Source organism: Choloepus didactylus, chromosome 10 (assembly GCF_015220235.1).
Source record: "Choloepus didactylus isolate mChoDid1 chromosome 10, mChoDid1.pri, whole genome shotgun sequence".
Lineage (NCBI taxonomy): Eukaryota > Metazoa > Chordata > Mammalia > Pilosa > Megalonychidae > Choloepus > Choloepus didactylus.
Window position 1 is genome coordinate 21,422,747 of NC_051316.1, and position 24,593 is coordinate 21,447,339.

The 24,593-nt window shown below is 43.7% G+C and overlaps 2 protein-coding genes across 2 annotated transcripts; one reads left to right on the forward strand and one right to left on the reverse strand.

Annotated features, from left to right (window-relative positions):
* Nucleotides 1–5,085: 5,085 nt before the first annotated feature.
* On the forward strand, nt 5,086–10,209 carry LOC119545118 (spermatogenesis-associated protein 31A6-like). Its single transcript, XM_037850720.1, has 4 exons — nt 5,086–5,270; nt 6,628–6,681; nt 6,867–7,958; nt 8,016–10,209. The coding sequence occupies exons 1-4, from the start codon at nt 5,086–5,088 to the stop codon at nt 10,207–10,209; spliced, it is 3,525 nt and encodes a 1,174-aa protein (XP_037706648.1).
* Nucleotides 10,210–10,222: 13 nt separating this feature from the next.
* Nucleotides 10,223–22,365, reverse strand: LOC119545120 (ras and EF-hand domain-containing protein-like). The gene is made up of 4 exons (XM_037850721.1): nt 22,316–22,365; nt 21,237–21,263; nt 12,418–12,564; nt 10,223–11,334 (listed from the first exon to the last, which is right to left on the reverse strand). Exons 1-4 carry the CDS (start codon nt 22,363–22,365, stop codon nt 11,268–11,270), a joined length of 291 nt encoding a protein of 96 aa, XP_037706649.1. The 3' UTR covers nt 10,223–11,267.
* Between the last annotated feature and the right edge of the window lie 2,228 nt (nt 22,366–24,593).

Sequence of the window (24,593 nt, forward strand, 5' to 3'; positions counted from 1 at the left end):
AAAAGGCATCCAAATTGGAAAAAAGAAGAAGTAAAACTGTCATTGTTTGCAGATGATATGATCTTATATCTAGAAAACCCTGAGAAATCAACGATACACCTACTAGAGCTAATAAACAAATTTAGCAAAGTAGCGGGATACAGATTAATGCACATAAGTCAGTAATGTTTCTATATGCTAGAAATGAACAAACTGAAGAGACACTCAAGAAAAAGATACCATTTTCAATAGCAACTAAAAAAATCAAGTACCTAGGAATAAACTTAACCAAAGATGTAAAAGACCTATACAAAGAAAACTACATAACTCTACTAAAAGAAATAGAAGGGGACCTTAAAAGATGGAAAAATATTCCATGTTCATGGATAGGAAGGCTAAATGTCATTAAGATGTCAATTCTACCCAAACTCATCTACAGATTCAATGCAATCCCAATCAAAATTCCAACAACCTACTTTGCAGACTGGAAAAGCTAGTTATCAAATTTATTTGGAAAGGGAAGATGCCTCGAATTGCTAAAGACACTCTAAAAAAGAAAAACGAAGTGGGAGGACTTACACTCCCTGACTTTGAAGCTTATTATAAAGCCACAGTTGCCAAAACAGCATGGTACTGGCACAAAGACAGACATAGAGATCAATGGAATCGAATTGAGAATTCAGAGATAGACCCTCAGATCTATGGCCGACTGATCTTTGATAGGCCCCCCAAAGTCACTGAACTGAGTCATAATGGTCTTTTCAACAAATGGGGCTGGGGAGAGTTGGATATCCATATCCAAAAGAATGAAAGAGGACCCCCCTACCTCACCCCCCTACACAAAAATTAACTCAAAATGGACCAAAGATCTCAATATAAAAGAAAGTACCATAAAACTCCTAGAAGATAATGTAGGAAAACATCTTCAAGACCTTGTATTAGGCGGCACTTCCTAGACTTTACACCCAAAGCACAAGCAACAAAAGAGAAAATAGATAAATGGGAAACTCCTCAAGCTTAGAAGTTTCTGCACCTCAAAGGAATTTCTCAAAAAGGTAAAGAGGCAGCCACCTCAATGGTAAAAAATTTTTGGAAACCATGTCCTCTGACAAAAGACTGATATCTTGCATATACAAAGAAATCCTACAACTCAATGACAATAGTACAGACAGCCCAATTATAAAATGGGCAAAAGATATGAAAAGACAGTTCTCTGAAGAGGAAATACAAATGGCCAAGAAACACATGAAAAAATGTTCAGCTTCACTAGCTATTAGAGAGATGCAAATTAAGACCACAATGAGATACCATCTAACACCGGTTAGAATGGCTGCCATTTAAACAAAACAGGAAACTACAAATGCTGGAGGGGATGTGGAGAAATTGGAACTCTTATTCATTGTTGGTGGGACTGTATAATGGTTCAGCCACTCTGGAAGTCAGTGTGACAGTTCCTTAGAAAACTAGATATAGAGCTACCATTCGATCCAGCGATTGCACTTCTCGGTATATACCCGGAAGATCGGAAAGCAGTGACACGAACAGATATCTGCACGCCAATGTTCATAGCAGCATTATTCACAATTGCCAAGAGATGGAAACAACCCAAATGTCCTTCAACAGATGAGTGGATAAATAAAATGTGGTATATACACACAATGGAATACTACGCGGCAGTAAGAAGGAACGATCTCGTGAAACATATGACAACATGGATGAACCTTGAAGACATAATGCTGAGCGAAATAAGCCAGGCACAAAAAGAGAAATATTATATGCTACCACTAATGTGAACTTTGAAAAATGTAAAACAAATGGTTTATAATGTAGAATGTAGGGGAACTAGCAGTAGAGAGCAATTAAGGAAGGGGGAACAATAATCCAAGAAGAACAGATAAGCTATTTAACGTTCTGGGGATGCCCAGAAATGACTATGGTCTGTTAATTTCTGATGGATATAGTAGGAACAAGTTCACAGAAATGTTGCTATATTATGTAACTTTCTTGGGGTAAAGTAGGAACATGTTGGAAGTTAAGCAGTTATCTTAGGTTAGTTGTCTTTTTCTTACTCCCTTGTTATGGTCTCTTTGAAATGTTCTTTTATTATATGTTTGTTTTCTTTTTAACTTTTTTTTTCATACAGTTGATTTAAAAAAGAAGGGAAAGTTAAAAAAAAAAAAAAGAAAAAGAAAAACAAGGAAAAAAAAAAAAGATGTAGTGCCCCCTTGAGGAGCCTGTGGAGAATGCAGGGGTATTCACCTACCCCACCTCGATGGTTGCTAACAAGACCACAGACATAGGGGACTGGTGGTTGGATGGGTTGAGCCCTCTACCATAAGTTTTACCCTTGGGAAGATGGTTTGCTGCAAAGGAGAGGCTAGGCCTCCCTATATTTGTGCCTAAGAGTGTCCTCCTGAATGCCTCTTTGTTGCTCAGATGTGGCCCTCTCTCTCTGGCTAAGCCACTTGAAAGGTGAAATCACTGCCCTCCCCCCTACGTGGGATCAGACACCCAGGGGAGTGAATCTCCCTGGCAACATGGAATATGACTCCCGGGGAGGAATGTAGACCTGGCATCGTGGGACAGAGAACATCTTCTTGACCAAAAGGGGGATGTGAAAGGAAATGAAATAAGCTTCAGTGGCAGAGAGATTCCAAAACGAGCCGAGAGATCACTCTGGTGGGCACTCTTACGCACACTTTAGACAACCTTTTTTAGGTTCTAAGAATTGGGGTAGCTGGTGGTGGATACCTGAAACTATTAAACTACAACCCAGAACCCATGAATCTCGAAGACAGTTGTATAAAATGTAGCTTATGAGGGGTGACAGTGGGATTGGGAATGCCATAAGGACCAAACTCCACTTTGTCTAGTTTATGGATCGATGTGTAGAAAAGTAGGGGAAGCAAACAAACAGACAAAGGTACCTAGTGTTCTTTTTTACTTCAATTGCTCTTTTTCACTCTAATTATTATTCTTGTTATTTTTGTGTGTGTGCTAATGAAGGTGTCAGGGATTGATTTAGGTGATGAATGTACAACTATGTAATGGTATTGTAAACAATCGAAAGTACAATTTGTTTTGTATGACTGCATGGTATGTGAATATATCTCAATAAAATGATGATTAAAAAAAAAAAAAAAAAAAAGACATATCACCCAATGGGATTGGGAACATCTTGACCAAAAGGGGGATGCAAAATGAAACAAAATAAAGTTCCAATGGCTGAAAGATTCCAAGTGAAGTTGAGAGGGCACTCGAATGGGCATTCTTATGCACTACATTGGAATAGCTAGAAGTAAGTACCTGAAACTATCAAACTGCAACCCAGTAGCCTTGACTCTTGAAGAAAACTGTATTGCAATGTAGCTTACAAGGGGTGTCAGTGTGATTGTGAAAACCTTGTGGATCACACTCCCTTTATCCAGCATATGGATGGATGAGTAGAAAAATGAGGACAAAAAACTAAATGAAAAGTAGGGTGTGTGTGTGTCGGGGCGGTGATTTGTGTGTTCTTTTTTACTTTTATTTTTCATTCTTATTTCACTTTTTTCTGGTACAAGGAAATGTTCAAAAAATAGATTGGGGTGATGAATGCACAACTATATGATGGTACTGTAACAACTGATTGTATACTTTAGATGATTGTATGGTATGTGAATATATCTCAATAAAATTGAATTAAAAAAAAAAAAAAAAAAGAAAGGAAATGAAATAAGCTTCAGTGGCAGAGAGATTCCAAAACGAGCCGAGAGATCACTCTGGTGGGCACTCTTACGCACACTTTAGACAACGCTTTTTAGGTTCTAAAGAATTGGGGTAGCTGGTGGTGGATACCTGAAACTATCAAACTACAACCAGAACCCATGAATCTCGAAGACAGTTGTATAAAAATGTAGCTTATGAGGGGTGACAATGGGATTGGGAAAGTCATAAGGACCAAACTCCACTTTGTCTAGTTTATGGATGGATGTGTAGAAAAGTAGGGGAAGGAAACAAACAGACAAAGGTACCCCAGTGTTGTTTTTTACTTCAATTGCTCTTTTTCACTCTAATTATTATTCTTGTTATTTTTGTGTGTGTGCTAATGAAGGTGTCAGGGATTGATTTAGGTGATGAATGTACAACTATGTAATGGTACTGTAAACAATCGGAAGTACAATTTGTTTGTATGACTGCGTGGTATGTGAATATATCTGAATAAAATGATGATTAAAAAAAAAAAAAAATGAAGGCAAAGTAAAGGTATTGCCAGATAAAAAGACAGGGAATTCACTGCTGGCAGCCCCTGACTTACAAGAAATACTAAAGGAAGGCATTTGGATGGAAAGAAATGCTTTATTTGTAGATCTGAAAATTTTGGTTTGTTCATCGGAGGGTATGAGTGTGTAGGTTTGTGCAGGTGCATGTACAAAATGTTCCAAAGTTTTTGAGCAGTTTAATGTTTCTTAATTTCAGAAACAAAAGTTCTGGATACTTATAAAAATATCCTCTGAAGGTTTAAGTTTTTTCAATTTATTTTATACTTATTTAGCTTTGTGGTCTTTGAATAATTGTTAATTTAGTTTTTGTACAAGTCCCTCTGTTTGAAGATGGCAAAGATTGAATGAAATAAAAATTTTAAAAAATTATTCAAAATTTACAAAGCTAAATAAGTATGAATAAATGTAAATTCTCTGTCTGGGTTGGTGCAAGGTGAAAACATAATGTGGGATAGTTAGAGTTTAAGACAAAGAGATTGTGAGAGTAAAAATCCCTGGTAATCAGCAAAAAGTGTCAGGGCTTCAGATTTTCAAAGGCTATGAAATCGGTGGGACTCAAGCCAAGATTTCCAAGGGATAAGGGAAACCAGGCAACATCTGGGTTACAGGTGGAATGAACAGAAAATTGCAATAAGGTCCATCGATGAGAAGTTGAAGGGATCTAGACTGCCAAGGATGGAGGAAGGGTGGGGGAGGGGCTGCCAGCCTCCTCCTTTTTGTCCCCTCCCCCACCCTTCTGAACTCTTTGATGAAGTCATAGCTTTGTGATGTGGGCCTGGAACTCCAGTCCAGAGCTCATTTTTACTGCCCAGTTGCCCGTGGGCAGCTGTGCTATGTTCAGACAATGGACAATTATCTCTTTTCCTTAAGAAGCTTTATTACTACATGGCTGAGCTCCACTCCCACTTCATGGCTGATTGATATCATCTTCGCCCTCTTATGTGGAGTGGGGCTCTTTTTTCTGTTACTTCCATACCTCCCAAGTTATCCAACTCTACCGCTGCCTAAGGACATAGATACATCAAGAAGGTAAGGGACACTCAGCCCAACACAACAGGGATTCATTCTTTTTCTCTCTTCCTATTTCCACTTTCCTAAATCAAGTAGAGCGATCCTTGAGATGGGAAATCTTGGGAAAGAATGCAACACCATTCTTCAAGGGCCCTGCCAAGCAGGGCAGGGTATAGCCTGGACACCAAGGTTTCTACCTGAAGATTTCAGCCCATCTGTCTCACTGTGGTAAAGGCTCCAGGGTGACCCCCCCAAACACAGGGACTCAGCAGCCAATGATGGGATTTCAGAGAGAGTTCTGGATCTCTGCAGGACCACAGAGCCCCAGTGCTGGCTCATCAGTCGCCTCCCCTTGACAGGCATCTCTGGGGCTTTCCTTCGTGTTGGCACTGATCTAGAGAGCACTGCTGAGGCCATGAGAGCCTCTGATCAGAGGCTGGAGCTGAGCTCTAGCCCTGGGAAGCAGAATCCACCTGACAGAGCACAGGTCTGAAGTCTGTCCCCTTCTTGAAATCCATTGCAGATCTCACAAAATTCTTCTTTGAATTATTCAAAGAAGGAAAAAAATAGTTTTACCCACTATAAAAATGAATAAATGGAAAAACAGAGCCCCATTAATTAAATGTAGAGTCATGTTATTCATGAATACTGAATGGCTGCTGTGTATCTTGAGAGAGAAAAGAACTTGGTCCCAGCTCCTCATTCTTTTCTTGTCTATCAGCGTCAAATGGGGACAAGGGGAAGGAACAGGAGGAGGAAGAAAAATCAAGCTTTGAAAGGTAAGGTCCTCCCCATTCAACCCTGAGTCCCCCTACCCCAGGCGTTAACCTCAATCTCTCCTGTCCCTGGGGGGGCCCAGGTCCATGGTCATGGAGGGTGTCAGGCACTAGAGCACATCCCTCTGGGGAAACAGAACCCTCGAGGGAGGCTCCTGGGAAGGAAATCCAAGCCTAGGATCCTTGTCAGATTACCTGCTGGGACCTTCTCTGGGAATGAAGCAATGATGGGCCTGGGCAATGGGTGGTGCCCATTAGGGAGCAGTGTGGGATGTAGTAGACAGATATAGTGGCTGAATTTGAAGGTAGAATATCCAGGTCCAACTGTGGACAAAGTTGTTTAACCTCCCTAAGGCTCTCCTTGAGAAGTCACAGTGAGTATTGGATGTAGGAACACTTTGCAAATGGTTCAGCCCACCCACACGTGAGCCTTCCTCTTACAATCAGGGATCATGTGATCTTGTACACAGATGCTTGAGCTCCAGAGCCTCATCTCTCAACAGTCTCCCCTAAAAGGACATTCCACTCAGGTTCCTGTAAGATCCCTAGGCCCCTACCTTCACCACCCATAACCCAGTCCCCTGATTTCCAGCTTGCAGAGAGAGCCTGCAAGAACTGAAGGAGACTCAAGACCTGTTCTTGCTTCTGCAAAGGTGAGTAACCTTTCCCACTCTCTCCTGTGTCACTGTTCCTACCATCTCCAATGCAATCAGAGAGCCACAGGGTGGCCTGGGACTGACAAAGGATGGGAAATCCATGGGGAGAGAATGAAACAGAAAACTCTGGGGTGAGGGAGGGCAGGAGCATGGTGAAGACAGGTGGGGAGTGGAGAGGCCAGGTGCCTCGGATTCTCCCACCTCTGCCAGGCTCTCCTGGCCCCATTCTGCTCCTGGCTGCAGCTTCTGCCTCCTATCTCCTGCAGCCTCCTGGGTCAGCTCCCTGAAAAGGGCAACTTTCATCAGCTCTTATGTCAAGAGCCCTCTGCTGAGATGTGCAAAACGGCACCTGCTGAAGCCCATCTGCCACGTGAGGAACCCATAGACAACGCTGCTCCCGCTGTGTCCCCTTGGGCTTCCACAGTTCCTCTGACCAAGCCCCCTCTACCTCTGGCCTCCAAGCTTTCACCATACCTGACCACCCCCTCAGTTCCTGGTCTTTTGCACTCACCTCTGAGTGCCTCTCAGCCATCAGAACCTTTTCTACCTCTAGACCATCGCTCACGCCAACCACTCGCACCTTTCTCACCCCCACCACCTGCCTCTGGTTCTTTGGCCTGCCCTCAGCCTCCAACAGCCTTCTCTGCTCCACCACTGATAGGCTCCCCTTTGACTCTTTCTCAGCATGACTTGATGTCACTCCCACTGAGTGCATCTTTATATAACAAGTCTTGGTTGTCTGCTTCTACGCCAACAATCTCAAGCTTTGACCGGTCAAGCCGTCCCATTCTGGTACCTTGTTCTCCTCAGATTGTTTCCTGTAGAGAATTGTGGCCCACCTCCCAGAATGAGTCACAATCCCTCATGCCAATTGCAATTCAACACCTGGAATGTCACTTTTTGAAGAAGCAAAAAGAGAGTTGGAGGGCTTTACCCTTCGTGGTCACACGATCTCAGGAAGCCTTTAGTTCTCTAAGTTCTAACCTTACCCAGGAGAGCCAAGCCTCCCAGGCCCACAAGTCAGTCTCCAGCCTTCCTGGGGATTTTCCTGTCAGCCCCGTGCTTTGCAGGCACCTGGAGCAACACCTTCCAAAGAGGTTTGTCCAACAGCAGGGCAGCCTGCCCCGTAGGATCCATGTAGGTCTGGAACAGGTGCAGCCTCAGAGAAAATCGCCAGGGATCTGTCAAGAACCCTCTCGGCCCTCTGTATGTACACAGCAAAGTAGCAGGGACATAAAGAAGCTGAAAGCCAGGCACCCAGGAGACTTCCATTTGTGCAATTGAGCAAACTTCCAGCTAGGGAGGGACCCAAAGGCAGATCTGGGGTATAGTTTAGGGAGGGTCTCACGATATACTGTATCTCAGGAATCAGAGAGCTTTGAGAAGGACTCTACCGAGGAGTCAAAAAATGAATTGAAGAGGCCATCAGGAAATGTCTTAGCAAGGATCTCAGAGAAGAAACAAGTAGAAAGTGACCTAGAAGTCCATATGGACAAGAAGTGGTGGCAGATCAATAAGGGTACAACCCCTATGAAAGGGCAGCATTCTTGGGTTTCTGTCAGCCATGCCTTGTCCAAGTCGGACACTCAGATGGAAACCAGAAAGCTGGTATGCTTGGATGGTCAGAAATATTGCGTGAACACCTCCCAAGAGCTTCTCTTCCTCAATCTGGTCACACAAAAGGTGCTGGAAGCACATAGGAAAAAGCTTTGGGTGAAGCACAGGTGGAGTCTACTCCTTAAAGTTCTCAAGACCACAAAACTGTTTGTGTCGAGAAAGGCCCAAGCCTCACCTCCTCAACAGTGTGCCTTTCCCACAGCAGTCACCCATGATATAGCCAAGGTTAGCAAGCCTCTGGGAGAAAAGCCCCAGGTGAGTCAGGAAGAGAAGGTGGTACCAACAAATTTAGCCTCCACCTTGAAGAGTCGTCTCCCTGCTCCATCCCCTGCATTTGAGGAAATCCAGAGCATCCCAAGTCAGGCCCCTCCTGGTGATGACCACAAGCTCTCAGAGGCCCCTCTGACCGGAGAGGAGGGCAGGCAGTCTCCTCAGCCCCTCACCCCCAGCATCGTGAGCAGACCCATACAGAGTGAGACTGTCCTGGAGACCCAGAGAGGCAGCCTGGAGCCCACCTCAAGTCAAGTCATGGGAGAGAATGGGCCAAGGGAGGAGAGTGGGAGTAATAATACCCCAGGAGCCCCCAGCCCTGGTGAATCAGTATTGGAGATGGATGTAGAATCCCAATCTCCAAAGGTCATAGAGAGCAGCGAGGGGTCCCCTGCTCTTCAACCCCAGCATAGCGACATCTTGAGAGCCAGTGAGCAGGCAGACTCCCCAGTCTTAAATGTGAATTTGAGTGGTTTAGGGTCTCCAGGGATCTGTCAAAATTTCACACCCTCTAGAATGTCTGCTGCCCAGGTTCTAGAACTACCAAGCCCTAAATTGCAAGTCATTAGTAAACCTGAGATCAAAATGAAAGTTGAGCCAGAGATTCAGCCTCGAGATGGCTGCACTGATGTGCCCTTTGCTGCAGGCATCTTGGCTTCTCAAGTGCCCCAGCGCCGTCCCCAGAGCACAACCAGTGGGAACAGGCCAGTTCTCCAAGATGGCTGCATGGCAGTTGGAAAGAGCAGCCTGGTGCAGCAGGAGTCCAAAATCTTGAAGCCCCAGGCCCCACTGAAAAGCCAGAACAAGACTTTTACCCCTGCTACCAGGAGAGAGGACTGTAGGAGGCCCAAACGAGAACATCATGAAGGGTTTGCAAGATTGGGGAGTTCCCCAACCAGAAAGATGGGCCCACTTGGCCAGGGGAGGGGAATAGCAAACACCCCAAGCAAGAACCTCCAGTTCCTGCCAGAGAAGGGAGAGTCTCCACCCGAGAGGCCCCAGGGAAAAAAGACGAGTCGCTTTCTTCAGTGGGTTTTCTCCAGTAAAGACAAAGGGCAGAAAGAACCTCTGCAAAAGGTCAAGCCCACAGCAGCCTCTGCCCTTGGCCGGGAACCAGTCAAAGTCAAACCAATTTATATGAACAAAGAGGCTGCTGATGCTGAAGCTCGGGAGCTCATGTCAGCTGTTGGCCAGATGCTAGAGGAGAAAATAGCACTTCAGGCCTCAGAGTTAAGTAAGCAGAAGCAGAAGGTCCAGGTTCCGGTTGGGAGGGGCCCCTCCTGTCACGGAGCTTCCTCCCACGTAGAACAAAGAAGAGTGATGAGTGATACAACCTGCCATCGCCATGACACCCCTGAGAGTTGCCCTATCATAGAAAATTGGATCAGAGACAAGGACGGAAATATCTGGAAAATTGTGGGTATCAAGATGAGCAATTGTGCATTCCACCCCATGGAGCCCACGTCCCCAGTCAACTCCTACCACCATTTGCCATGGATGACAGGGAACTCGGGCCGCCCTCCCCACTGCCCACGGCACTGTCAGTGGAGAAATGGCTTCTCTGGTCAACCAGAAAATGCTTCTCCAGGCCGTCTTAGTGGGAAAACTTCTGTCCAAGGAAGCATGCAGTCCAAGTAGAGGAAAACCTGTGTTTTTTTTTTTTTTTTTTTTTTCATGCTAACCCATCTTCTATGGTTTTGGCTTCTCCCAAACCAAGATGTTTATTATTCCCCAAATATATATGTTTTTCTCTCATAAGAAGGTGGTGGCTTCTGTCTGTCACACTGGGGTGTAGGGGTCAGCATGCTGAGTCACTGCTTTGGTTTCTAGAAGGGAAGGGGGCATGGAGGGAGGTTGACAGTGACACTGCACGTTCACCCTCACCCCAGGTTCCTTTGTTTTGTCATTACAAAACACACACACACACACACACAACACCACACACAAAAGCAATTCAGGGCTTTTCAAGATGAGAAAAACTTAAGAGGACCTGACTACAGGATCCAGCTCAAACTTTCTTTCTGCAGCTCTCTCTACACTGAACTTATTGCAACTGTAGAGAGGATGGGTTTTTAGAGGCATCACAGATACGACCAGAAATTCCCCATTCAGGATGTGTCAGAGACAAGTAGCTTCCCACATATCCCAAAGGAGACAGGGAGCATTTAGAGGAGAGGGCAATGAGCCCTGAGTTTAGAGGTGAGAAAAATCTTGTCCCAGGATCCCTTGGTGGGAAACAGATGTCACCTGCCCAGGGAGCCCCGAGCCTGCCCTATGATCACAGGTCATCATTTAAACATGGAAGCGAGGTCTTTGACAGCTAGGAGGAGAGGGGCAAATAGAAACTGCTGGCTCAGAATGGAGCCAGGCTCCAGATCCCAGCCAGAGAGCACAGGCTTTGAAAGGAGAAGGCGTTCAGGGAGAAGACACCAGCACAGCTCATCCTAATGTGACGTGCTAATCCATGGGGAGAGAGGTAGTGATGAGAACATAAAGGACACTGCTCCCTTATTCCCTTAGGGTTTACATGGAACTGTCCTGAGAAGCTGTGTCAGTGTGTGTGTCCACATACCTTTGTGTGGGTCTGTGTGTACCTGTGTGTGTTTCAACAGATAGTCACTGGACAATCTGAAGAATCCACGTGTCTGCCTGCCAGTCACACCACTCAAGGGAAGCCAACTCCGGTGCTCAGGTCCTTACTCCAGAATTTTCTCCAACATTTGTAGATCAGAAGACCACCCTTTATTACCCTCATGCAGACCCCTAGAAGGCAAACTTAAGGTCAGGAACTGAAAACATTCAGAAGAAACCCCCCATGAGGAGTTAATCCCTACGTTTTCCCGTCTCCATTTTAATTCCCTTCAGTGACTTCAAAGGGTCAACTATGACAGCTTCATCTTCTTGCTGAGGGGGAGAAGAGAGAGACAGAGGAGCTGAAAAAAGTGGAAACTGCAGCACTCACCCCCCACCCCCAATGCAGTATGGGCAGCACCCATCAAAGGGGTGTATTTATAAGTTCCAGACACCAGCGGGGTGGGGTGCGCAGCAGCTGGGAGTGTGGGGAGAAGCACGTGGCAGTGAGAAACGTCTATGCAGCACAACACCCAGGATGTGTGACAGAGAAAGCACCCTCTCTTTCCCAATAGTTTGGTCCTGCTGGGGAAAAGAGAGGCTGACACTTGTAATGCAACAATGTAAATGCTGCTACCACATGGGGTTGCTGTTAAAACCAGTAAGCCATCCCCTGTAAGCCAGTTACAGCTTAGATAAAATTACTGTATTATAGTGAGGGTGTAACAGGTGTTTGGCTTTAGCTCAGGTGGGAGGGCCAGGTGAGCAGGGCTAGAAAGAGGGAAAGAAGCCTTGCTCCACCCCCACCATGTGATGGGTGCTGTGGAAGGGGCTGCTTCCCTGATGTCATCTACATAGTCTCAAAGCCCCGAAGCGGTGAATATTGTCATCCTCCTTTTGCAAATGCAAAAGCTGAGGCTCAGGGAAATGCAATAACCTTCCCAGGGTCACACACCCGTAGGCGACAAAGCCAGGCTTCAAAGGGAGTTACGCCCACCTCTCGGGACAGACCATTTCCTGTATGGTTCAATTAGCTCGATGTAGGATTTTTTTGAAAATGTCTCCAAATTGTTTCACATCTAATTACTGGCCTAGAATAGTTGATATAATGGGATCACAGAGCCCTACTGACTGACTGTTGGCTGACCCCACAAGTTACCGCCTGATCAGCTTCCCCTCTCAGCGCTATCATAAGGTGATAACGCAGCTCAGTCCATTTGCCACACGGGTCAGAGAGCAAGTTAAAGGACCACCGAGAAAGGATGACTTCCATACCTCTTCACGGCAATGGCCAGGTTTTCCATTTCCGGGCTCTGAAGTTTGATTTCACAGATACAGTTCGTTATAACGTGTTCATATGGCTGAATGAGTCTCAACTCCACGAGGTTGATGTTTTCATACAGGGTACTAGCTTGCTCTTTTCTGCCAAAAATAAAAATAAAAATTGTTAGTAACCAATAAAATAACATAAAAAGGTAAATTTGCAGAGCATTTTTTAAGAAAGAGACACAAAGTAAAGAACCAAGGTGGGAAAGAGCAGCAGTAATAGAATGACCTAGAATGAAGAGAAAGCAGTCAGAGATACTGTTGCATTATTCTTTTATATATATATATATATATTTTTTTTTTAATTTATTGAGGCTTGTTTTTATGTCCCAGCATACGGTCCATTCTGGAGAAAGATCCATGAACACTAGAGAAGAATGTGTGTCCTGGTGACCTGGGATGTAATATTCTGCATATGTCTGTTAAAATTCTCTCTCTCTCTCTCTCTCCTTTCTTTGTTTCTCTATTGGTAGGGCTCCCTTTAGTACCTGAAGTAGGGCAGGTCTTTTATTAGCAAAATCTCTCAGCATTTGTTTGTGTGTGAACAATTTAAGCCCTCCCTCAAATTTGAAGGTGAGTTCTGCTGGATAAAGTATTCTTGGCTGGAAATTTTTCTCTCAGAATTTTAAATATGTCATGCCACTGCCTTCTCGCTTCCATGGTGGCTGCTGAGTAGTCACAACTTAGTCTTATGTTGTTTCCTTTGTATGTAGTGAATTGCCTTTCTCTTGCTGCTTTCAGAACTTGCTCCTTCTCTTCAGTATTTGACAGTCTGATCAGAATATGTCTTGGAGTGGGTTTACTTGGATTTATTCTATTTGGAGTTCGCTGGGCATTTATGCTTTGTGTATTTATATTGTGTAGGTTTGGGAAGTTTTCCCCCAAAATTTCTTGCAATTCTCTTTCTAGACCTTTACCCTTCTCTTCCCCTTCACGGGACACCAATGAGTCTCAAATTTGGATGTTGTATTTTATCATATTCCTGAGATCCATTTCAATTTTTTTGATTTTTTTTTCCCCGTTTTTTCTTTTCTTTCATTTTCTGTTTTGTGGTCCTCAAGGAGGCTGAGTTGTTGTTCAACTTCCTCTAATCTTTATCCAGAGTCTTTTTAATTTGGCCTACAGTTTCTTTAATTTCCATAAGATCTTCTATTTTTTATTTAGTCTTGCAATTTCTTCTTTGTGCTCTTCTAGGGTCTTCTTTATGTCCTTTATATCCTGTGCCATGCTCTCACTGCCTGTCTGTAGTTCTTTGATTAAATGTGCCAAGTACTTTGTGTCTTCTGATCTTCCGATTTGGGTGTTTGGGTTTGAATTCTTCATATCGTCTGGTTTTATCATATGCTTTAAGATTTTCTGTTGTTTTTGGCCTCTTGGCATTTGCTTTACTTGATCTCTAATTTGTCAGCACTGCAGCTTGGTGGCGTACACTTTCTCTAACTAACCAGCAGATGGCATCCGTGAGTCACCTGTTCCCCTCAAGTCAGTTCTCCCCAACTTTGTCTTTGTGGTGTGTGGGGATCTGATTCTTGAGGGGTTCAACTGCTGCACTAAATTTGGGTGTGTTGTTGGTGTTGTCCACCCTGAATGAGGGGTGTGTGTCTGAGTCGTTAGGGAGGGAAGGCAGCTTTAATAATCAAACCTCCCAGTTGTTCCCAGAGATTTAAGGCTATTGCAAGAGTCTAAGCCTTCATTTCAGTCTTGCCACAGATTGTGCCACTGACCCGTAAGTCCTTGGTATTGGTGTAGGTTCCCTGGGATTTCAAAGCGGGTCCCCATTCCCTGCTGGGCTCTTCCAGGACCTCTGCTGAGGGAGGGCTGCACCATGTCACAAGTGTGCACTGGCCTCCAGGGAAGCCCTGGGACGCTGGGCGATGCAGGGGCATTCCCAGCCCACTTCAAAGATGGTTGAATGGGACGTGTTAACTTCCCCCTTTTCACACAGCTCCACCCTCCCAGCTCCAGGACAATCAGCTGTGGGTGTATTAAAGGCCCCTGTCCATGGCCGATACTGTGGCACGTGCACGGTGCTGAGGGAAGGACTCCCCATCACACTGGGTTTCCTTGTGCGGCTCTGGGCTGTGGGTCCGGCCCCAAGCAGGAGTGTCCCCAGCCTGCCGGGGAGATGGCTGCAAATGGTGCGTTTTTTTCTCCTTTTGGCTCCCCTTTGCTCCCCTGGCCCTGTGACAATCAGTAGCAGGTGTGGGAAGGGGTATCCTCCAAGCCAGACACTGAGGCGTTAGCCCAGACCACTCCCACCGTGCTTCAATGCACGGCTCTCCCCATCATATCTGCAGCTGCTCCTGGGCTTTTTTTTTTTTTTTAAAGAACTAGTCCGTCTCCAAATGCCAGCCCACCGTTTCCCCACACCGCAGCATGGCCGAGGGACTTTCAGCTGACTCACTCGTTTCAGAATGCAGACTCCTGGTTTCACCAAATGCACGGTCCCTGTAGATTTAGTAGACCTTGGCTGGCTGGTGCTATCCTGGAACTGGTGCTCTGGGTCACTTTCTGGTTTTCATCTAGTATTTTTCATGGAGGTGTTTTTTTTTTGCCCTGTCTCACCTAGCCACCATCTTAGGTTCTCCAACTGCATTATTCTTGATGCCAGAAGACAGAAACCTATAAAAGCCCTGGAAAAGAAAAAGGAGGGATTGACAGGGAAACATTTTTTTTTTTTGTCACAGCTGTTCTGTTGTTTTTTTTTAAAATAGAAAGGTAAATAAAGTTACAGAAACAAAATTAGTTAACATGAAGCCATTTACTTAATTCCATGTTCCTCTAATCTCTCGTAAGAAGTGTTTTAGCCTTTATAGTCATAAGAGTGGATATACCTATTCTTTTATATTCGGTTACAAATTGTTTCATTTAAACTAATATTTATATATGTATTTCTATGTGACAGTCCACATACTTTATTACCTTTCATTAAAATACAGAAATGTCCAGAGCTATTTTAGTAGAACATTTGGCAAGAGTTGGTAACTGATGCGATGGAGAATAAAGGGGAGAACTTACGAGGCTGGTGGTGTCCTTGGCTCACAGCTTAGGAGAGGGACCTGGTGTACTAGGGGGAATCTAGCATGATCTATGAACAGTGCACTCCTTATCTGTAGTTAATGAAGCTCATCTACCTCAGCTGCTACCCATGGGATGCTTTCACCGTGTGTGCACTGCACCACCACCACCATTGCCCCACCGTGGCCAAAGCTTCTCTGGAGTGATGGCAGCTTACTGTCCTCCGTGGGTGGCTCACTCCATCAGAAACCATCCACTCCATCCTCCCTTCTCCTGATCCCACTGGAGAGCCAGGCTCAATAATAGTCAACACAAGCTGTGACTGTGCTGTGACAGTGGCAGCACTTCTTGAAAATAAAGAACATTTATGCCAGTGGGAAGAAGAAGTGCTGGGAATTTAGATAACACGAAATACCTGGATTTGCAAGAAATGGGAGCTCCCCCACTTTATCACAGGTTGTGAGGCTTGCCTGTGAGGATACCTGGTAGCATGAGGACTCTGTCCTGGGCAGAAGGGCATGAAGGATGGCCTGGGATATTGTTTAGAGCCTAACTGCTTGGCTAAGGAGTCCCAGGTGAGCCAAGCAGAAAAGGTGACCTGAAGCTCCAACCTGTGGAGTGTGAGGGCAACTCGAGTAAGATTTGATCTGCAGAGCCTGGTATGATGCAACAAGTCGACGTAGGGGTGGGTGGGGAGGGTGGGCCATTTGTTGGGCTTCTGCAGACCAGGAGAGGGTGAGGCTTGTGGGGGGAGGTGAGAATGGCACTGAGAGTTGACTCTCAAGCAGAGGTTTAAGGTGTGGTGAGAGAAACCTTGGCTCTCAGCCTGGCATCAGGGCCCCCCTGTCTGCTTCAAACCCAATTTTCAAAGCCCCGACCACAGCTGAGAGGCCTCCCATTAAGCAGGCCTGGAATCCTTTACTCAACCCCTGGTCTTGGTGTTATGTACCCGAGTCCAACTCAATGGTCCCAGGCTCTAGGACCCTCCTCTCGGTCTCCACCCCATGCCACCCCAGATGTGCTGACTGTTCTACACAGTGTGGAGCCCTTCCTTCTCTACAGTGTAGGACGTGGGGAAATGTCTCACTTGCTCTGAAACGATGCACGCTCACTTCGGGCAGGCAAGGGCTCTTGTCTGCAGCCCGCAGCTCTCTGTGGACAGTGCATCAGGCCCAGCTTCCTCAATGGCACTTTGGTCTCCCCATGCCCTCCCCATGCCCACTTTCCTCCTGGAAGCCAGACATGTCAGGCTATCCTGCAGGGTCCCATGTCTACTGTATAGGAACACCACTGAGTTTTGCATGTTGATCTGGTATCCTGCTACTTTGCTGAACTGATTTATTAGCTTTAGTAACTTTGTCATGTTTTTTTGGGACTTCCTAATATAGGATCTTGTTTTCTGCAGTGAAAATTTTACTTCTTCCTTTCAGATCTGGATGCTTTCATTTCTTTTTCTTGTCTAACTGCTTTAGCTAGAACTTCTAGCACAATGTTGACTAACAGGAGTGACAGAGGGCATCTTGTCTTGTTTCTTACCTTAGAGGGAAAACTTTCAGTCTCTCATCATTGAGTATGATGTTAGCAGTGAGTTTTTCCTATATGCCGTTTTTTTTTACATTATGGAAGTTTCTTTCTATTCCTACCTTTCAAAGGGTTTTTATTAAGAATGGAAGCTAGATTTTTTCAAATGCCCTTTCTGTAGCCATTGAGACGATCCTGTGGTTCTCCTTATCGATTTGTTAATGTGTATTACAACAATTTATTTTCTTGTGTTGAGATACTCATCAATACATGGAATAAAACCCACTTGGTGTATAATTCTTTGAATGTTCTACTGGATTGGATTTGCAAGTATTTTTTTAAGGATTTTTACGTGTCTATTCATTAGACATCCCCACCATAACTTTGCTTTCAGACCTCTGACCTCAAAAACCAGGGGAGTAAATTTCTGTTGTTTAACCTACAACTTCCTGGTCACATTTACAGAAGCCTTAGGACAATGATCAGATGGGCTGAGATGAGTCTGGGCCTTGAAAAGGGCCTACTGCCCAGTTTGCTGGTTAGGCCCAGGGGAGGAAGCTCTCCTCACCTGCCCTCCTGAGAGCAGGTGGACACAGGTTTCTTGAGTCCCAGCCTGCACCACTATGATTCCTTCTTTCTGGCTGGCTGTCCTGACCCATCCTCCCCTCACAGCGTCAGTGGAGCCCAGAGGTGGACCAGGGTCCTGCAGAGTGCTGGAGTCTGGTGGGGGCTCAGCTGTGTCCCCAGTTCAGGCTGGCCTCCCCGACCCCCCTTCCAGCTTTGTTTCCCACTTGCCTTCTCCTGCAGACACCACGCACGTGGAGCCCCGGTTAGCACCATTTGTTTGCTGGCCTGCTGGTCATCACATAGAGTCCCCAGTTCTGCCCCTCCTGTGGTTCCATCTCCCTTCTGAGGATGCCATTGAGATTCACATCTGGGAACCAGCATGTGCATCTTCCCTCTTGCCTTCTCTTCTTCTTCCCTCCAGAGTCTTTTAGTCACTCGTAAACATGACTTAATATTAGAGGTTTCCTTATTACCAAAGTCACCAGAGTTCATCTCAGTAAATATAAAAATATGTGCTTAATACTTTGTAGAATATTGGTGTTTTGTTCAAACACAACTGGATTAGAAAAGCCAAAAAATTCAATTTAAGAATCCCCAGTATTTTTTAAGGTTTCCAAATGGATTTAGGCAACTTTGAATAATATAATTTACATAATAAAATCTGAGACAGATGAAACAACAAAATTTCTAACACAAAATTAAAATTTCAAGCTCACAGATTTATGTTATCCAAAAAAGTACAGAAATAAAATTGTATTTTATTTTATTGTATTTTATTTTATAGTATTTTATTTATAAATTAATTTACAAAGTAATTTATTTACAAATTGTATTTTATTTTATAGTAGCCTAAAGAGACATAATGACTAAAAGTAATTTAGTATCCTGGATGGGATCCTAGCACAACAAAAAAAAGGACATTATTTAAAAAACAAGAAAATGTTAATAAAGCATTGACTTTAGTTAACAACAATGTTATCAGTAGGTTCCTAATTATAACATGTACATCACACTAACATAAGATGAACTGGGTGTAGGTTATATGGGAACTCTATGTTTGCAATATTTTTTTTTGGTAAATCTAAAACCATTCTGAAAAGAAAGATTATTTTAAAAATCTATGTGGGGCTATAGTGATACTATTGACCACATGAAGACAGAAGACACAAATCTGAAGAAGCATCAGCATCCACTTCTTTTAACAGAACTATGCTCAAAATCTACAATTTCACTCATGCAGCTGCAGAAGGTTCAATTACACATCACACTGTGAAGCATGACTTTTCACTTAGATCAAATGACATCTTTCTGAATTAATACTGTGCATTTTCAATTCCATTTAGTCATCAAGTCTCTTTAGGCTACTATTGCCTTTGACAGTTGTATAATCTTGGCTACTATCGCCTGTGGCAAAATAAATAATTTTGAGCAAGTTATACATTTATCATCAGCTTTTTGGAGAACAGGAATTTAGTAGTTCATTTTTTATTAAACATGCACCTTTTTTTCTGTTTGTTTTTTAAGGTCATTGCTGCTAAGAGATTTAATTGCAAAATACAAAAGCATTACACCCAATTAAAAAAACTAGTACATTTGAACTCTACTAAAAATGGTTAAATCATCATAGGAAGAGTATTCCAGTTATTCTTTATTGCTCTGTGGCAGGGCTGCCCAACCTCTGTTTTCTGTACCTATTTCATGTACACCAGGCCTATAATTTCCCAGTTTCCCACTGATTCCACCCAGTGGCTGCCTGGTGGCTTTGCACATCCTGCAGGTGGCAGCTCCACTGGCCGATTCTCTAGGTGGGCCAGTGAGGGCAGCCAGTCCCTCCCACCACCATCTGTCACCTGAGCGAATCCCCTGTCGCCAGCTTCTTTTGCCCAAGCTTACTTTGTTCTATCAGTGAGTGCTCTGTTTCCTGCCCCTGAAGGCAAGTTTGAGTTACATTGCGTCTGGAAAGGGCCAGAAAAGCAGAGATTGGTTTATCACTGACCGTATTTCTGACTTAGCCACATGAGAAGACTTTTCACTATAAGGATGCCTCACGTGCTACTAGGCGAAATCATGACAGGAGCTGGAAGGAAAGAGTGAGAACCATGCTAACTCAGCCTGGATTATTTTAATACAACTGTTAATAATTAATACTTGGAAAAGAGTGAAAATTCTGTACAATTGCCAAAGCAGACAGGATGCAGGGCAATGAGGATACACTGGGATAATCCCAGGCAAACCTGGGAAGATGACAGAATTTATCGAAAGGGAAATTTTGCAAAGAAACTGATATGGCACTATTCATTTCTCCTCAAACCTCTATCTATCTTTCCAAGATAGAAATTTCCAGTAAAAATAAATACAATACACCATTCACTTGCAATAACATTACTAGATGATGTCTATATTTAACTTGACTCAGGGAACGCTGACATAAGAGGGATGCTGAGCGAGTAAATGTGCATTGTCAGATAAGTACTCTTAAATACAGAAGTATATATTCAAACATATATATGTATGCATATATAGCACATTAATAATGTGATCTCCACATATGAAAAAAAATTGATATGGACCTAGGGGCAGAGTGTGAGCACAGGCTGGTTTTCCTGGGTGGAAGGGCGAGGTCTGCGCTGCCCCATCCCCATTGCCATGCTCAGGGTTTTTAGGTTAATATACTATATCTGGGGTCAGCAAAGGAAAGCCCACTTGGCCCTCTGCCTGTTTGCATAAATAAAGTTTTATTAGAACAGCCTTGCTCAAGGTTCATTTATCATCTACGGTTGCCTTCATGTTACAGTGGCAGAGCTGAGTAGCTGCAGCAGAGATCGAATGCCTGCAAGCCTGAAATACTTTCTTTCTGGATGCTTTACTGAAAAGTTAAAACTGACTCCTGGACTTTGCAGAACTTTGCCCAGTGACTTTAGTCATGGCCAGTTCTCATTTTCAGTGCCACTAGTTCCGGTGCCCACATGACGTTTCTGTCCATAGGGCTTCCACACCACACCACTCTTGGCCTTTTCTCAAAATACAACACAGACACTGATGAGAGACAACCACCCTACTTCTTTCTAACCTGGTTGGGCAGAGGGATCAAGGGTAGAGGTAGATCATAACAATGGCTAACATTTACTGATTACCTGTAGTGTGCCATGCACTGTTCTTTGTGCTTAGTAGGGGTTGATCCTCATGACAACCCTATGTGGCAGGTTCCAGTATAAACCCACCTTATGTGTGAGGACAGTGAAGCTCTAGAGGTTAAGCATTTTGCCCTGAGTCACAAAGCCAGGATGTGGTGGGGGAAGTATTTGAACTCAGCCAGACCATCACACTTATCCCATTTACCGTTCATTCATGCTTTAAGAAGCCCTCTGCTGTTTGGGGTTTGTACCTTCTCCAAACCTTCAACACAATGATGCTTGCTGTCTGTATTTTCCTCTCTCCGTTGGGAAACTGTCAGTAACTAAATGTCAGTGATTTTAAATAGGAGGCAATTTGCAGTATGAATTGTTCCTAAACCTTGAATAAATCTAGTTAACAGTCTCATCTTCTAGAAGTTTACACTTTTAAAACCTTTTGGGGAATGTTACCAAAATAAGTACATATGCAAGTAAACTATTTTCCAGGGTGACACAAACCCAGGAAGAATTTTACCACATGAGATTTACCTGGGTAGGAGGTCCTGGCTCAGGCCACTGGTGGTTTAATACTTGGATTAGATCATCCTTTGTCCAAACAGCAGTAAAACACGCACTAGGAGAGCCCAGGATGCTGGACCGGCTTGTCTTCCCAAGTCTCAGGCTGGTGGCACCAAGTGGATGAGATCACTGTGTGTTTTCTCTGGAAGAGAGAGCCAGGTACCCATTCTGTAACTGAGTTAATGGATGAGGGAGACCTACTGCGAGAACAGAGACTGGGATCTCTTCCATCCATAGGTGACGGGTTTTGAAGGTTGTTAGTGCGCAAAGGCACACTCTGTCCAGAAGAAAGACAAACTTCAGAAAGAAGTATGCTGCCCTGTTCTAGCAGCATAGTTGGATTGGGCTGTTGGAATTTATTCTCCAGTTAGTTGGAGTTTATTCTATGTATAAAAGAACATTTTGAAATCAGTAATTTTTACTTAACTGGTATGGGGAAAAAGGATAAGCCTTTCTATTTACAGTCTAAGTGTCAGTATGGTTCATTCAGGGCATCTGTAAAGGTCAACTGGTGTACATATAGTGGAAATATAACTATTATTCTTATCCCCAAAGAGAAATGATGATACTATCAGATTTTAGTGTCCTTTAATTCTGCTGATTCTATACTAAAGACAAGTAGAAGGCAGTGAAAACTCCCGAAGGTCCACATTTCTGGATTAAATTGCAGTGGCTTTAGATTTACCTTTATGTCTGCAAAATTTATTTCAAAATTCTTTGCTTAATTCTCTGGTTCAGCCCAAAGTGGATGAAGATGGGAATAGTTACGACGCAAACTTGATCATGCCATGCTCTTTCAACGCCTTTAAACCTCTGCGTCTCTTACACGCTGCACGTCCTAGCTGGCCTGGCTCCTAAGTCCTCCAGCCTCCTGGGACACCTCTGCTCTGCTCCCACCCCATTCAGCTCTCCAGCCTCACTGAACTGCCAGCCCCTCCTGCTCCCCACCCACCTCTGCCTTGAAGCTCTGCACAGCCTTTGTGGTCACTGATGGCTGGGATCTCCTACCCCCCTTTTTGCCTAGGGTGCCATCTACTTATCCTTCCTACCTATGCTCAAATGCAGCTTCCCAGGTAATCCCACCCCCCAGACTGGCCATGGTCACCTGTTGTTTGCCGTCAGGGCATTTTGTCAATCATGTGTGAACTTTCTGAGGGAAGGGACTGAGTCAGTTTCTTACCATTTTATTTCCAGGATCTAACATGGCACCTCCTGGATATTATGGATGTTTTTTCATACTCAGATGTTAAGGGGTCATGGCAATCAGTTTTCTTGTGGCATCAACTACTGAAGAATGGTATAGACCTTGGAATTTAATGCTTATTTGCTTTTGTTTGCAAAACATTGCCTTGGATTTTAGAACTCTACAGCACATAGTTTGAATAAATAGGTTTGCTATCTATTTTACTGCTTACAGCACCAAGATTAGACTCTAAGGGCCACTTTTCCTAACAACACTTGTAGGACAGCATGTCCTTCAGTGTGGAGTGGGTTGTTTGCACTTGACTCTTTCCCAGGGGTGTTCTGAGACCAGAGGTGTCCAGGTGTTCTAAATACCAGCCTGACCGCATTACAAATACATGAACATATGCATCTGTGTGTTCTTCTAAATAAAATAATCTTTTTTAAATGTGTGACTTCAAAACTTTTTACACATCTTACCCTATACCTCTTTTTTTCCTTCTAAGTACATATAATTTCCCCTTCACTTCAGTGGGGATATTTGCAATTTAAAAATGCTTATTTCCCAGAGATCATTCGGAAATGTTAAATTTTGGCTTTTTCATCAATAACTAGCTGTTACTTTTTCTCTTTCACAAAATAATCTTTTATATATTGTACAGGATGACAAATAGGCTCAGATTTAAACATCTAAGGCCGACTGGTAACTCTGGGTGTACTTTTCTCTGATGGGTTCATTTAATCTCTTTTCTTCAGACAGAAATTAGACTTTTTTTTTTTATTTTTTAGTATTACTGGCTCAGCACAGAAGCAGGGATTTTTTTTTTTGTCTTGACCTGCTAACACAAATGACCCTTAATCTTTACCTCCTATTCGTCCCACACACCTGTAACAGTTCTTCATGGCATCTGTGCGTCCAAATCTGATTGGCTTGGATGAGGCACGGGACTTAATGAAATTAAAGTGTCACGGAGGCCGGTCACCACTGGGCCCCCGTCTCAGCACCCACATGCACCCAGCTGGTTCAGGCTCAGAAGAAAAAGAAAACAGCTTCATGTGCACCATTGTGCAGGCTCTGCTTGTTTAACCTCTGACGCCAGTAGGCAAGTATGCTGGGAGAGGCCAGTGACTGCTATACTCTCCGGAGTGGAGCAAAGAGGAAGAATCAGCAGCTCTGCTAGATTCAGTAAGAGAAGAGAAGGCCCAAACTATCCACACTTGCCTGCAGAATGATGGAGCCTGATAGCTTGTGAAGAGGAAATGCAAGAGAGCCTGGCAGGAGTCGAGAAGTCTTGTAAATGGCCCCAATTTTGAATTCAATTCCCAGCCAACACACAGATCCATCAGCAAGAGTAGGGGTCTCACTGCTCAGGTATTTGAGTAAAACTATTGACAACTGTTGGCTGAATACAAATCAAGCAGACAAAAGAGTAATTCCAGGAAGCCATACATAAAAGTAAAAGTAAGAAAATGAGATGAGCAGGGGACATCTGTGACCACATATTGCAAACAGAAACCACAGATCTAGTCCAGGCAAGCTACTAAACAAACAAGCTTCCCTTCTCTGGAGGGAAAAATCAGAATGCAGACTTGCTACATTATCTAAAATGTCCAGTATTCAGTAAAAGTTACAAAACATGAAAAAGAAAGAGATGTGACCCATACTTGGGTGGATTAAAACAGGCATTAGAAACTGTCTCTAAGTGTCTATATATGTTCGATTCAGCAAAGATTTCAAAGTAGCTATTGTAAATAGGCTCAAAGAACTAAAGGAGATAATATTGAAAGAATTAAGAGAAAGTATAACGACAAGGACTCAAATATTATAGAAATTCAATAAAGAGCTATAAAAAAATTTTTAAAAAGCACCAAATGAAAACTCTGAAATTGAAAAGTAAAATAACTGAAATGAAAAATTCATTATAGAGGGCCTCAGTAGCATCTTTGAGTTGGTAGAAGAAAGAATCGCTGAACCTAAAGGTGAATTAATAAAAATTATTTAATCTGAAGAACAGAGACTAAAGAGATTGATGAAAAATGGCCTGTGATGCATGATGACGCACACTAATGTATGTGGAATGGAAGTCTCAGGGAAAAAAAAGAGAGAAAATGAGAAGAAAAAAATATTTGAAGCTAATGGCTGAA

Coding starts and splice junctions, on each gene's coding strand:
- LOC119545120 (XM_037850721.1), bottom strand. CDS start 22,365: ATGGCCAGTCTGGGGGGTGGGATTACCTGGGAAGCTGCATTTGAGCAT. Junction 21,264..22,315: donor GAAGCTGCATTTGAGCATAG/GTAGGAAGGATA, acceptor TTAAACCACCAG/TGGCCTGAGCCAGGACCTCC. Junction 12,565..21,236: donor AGCCAGGACCTCCTACCCAG/GTAAATCTCATG, acceptor TATTTTTGGCAG/AAAAGAGCAAGCTAGTACCC.
- LOC119545118 (XM_037850720.1), top strand. CDS start 5,086: ATGGACAATTATCTCTTTTCCTTAAGAAGCTTTATTACTACATGGCTG. Junction 5,271..6,627: donor GACATAGATACATCAAGAAG/GTAAGGGACACT, acceptor TCCAGCTTGCAG/AGAGAGCCTGCAAGAACTGA. Junction 6,682..6,866: donor CTGTTCTTGCTTCTGCAAAG/GTGAGTAACCTT, acceptor TGGAGAGGCCAG/GTGCCTCGGATTCTCCCACC.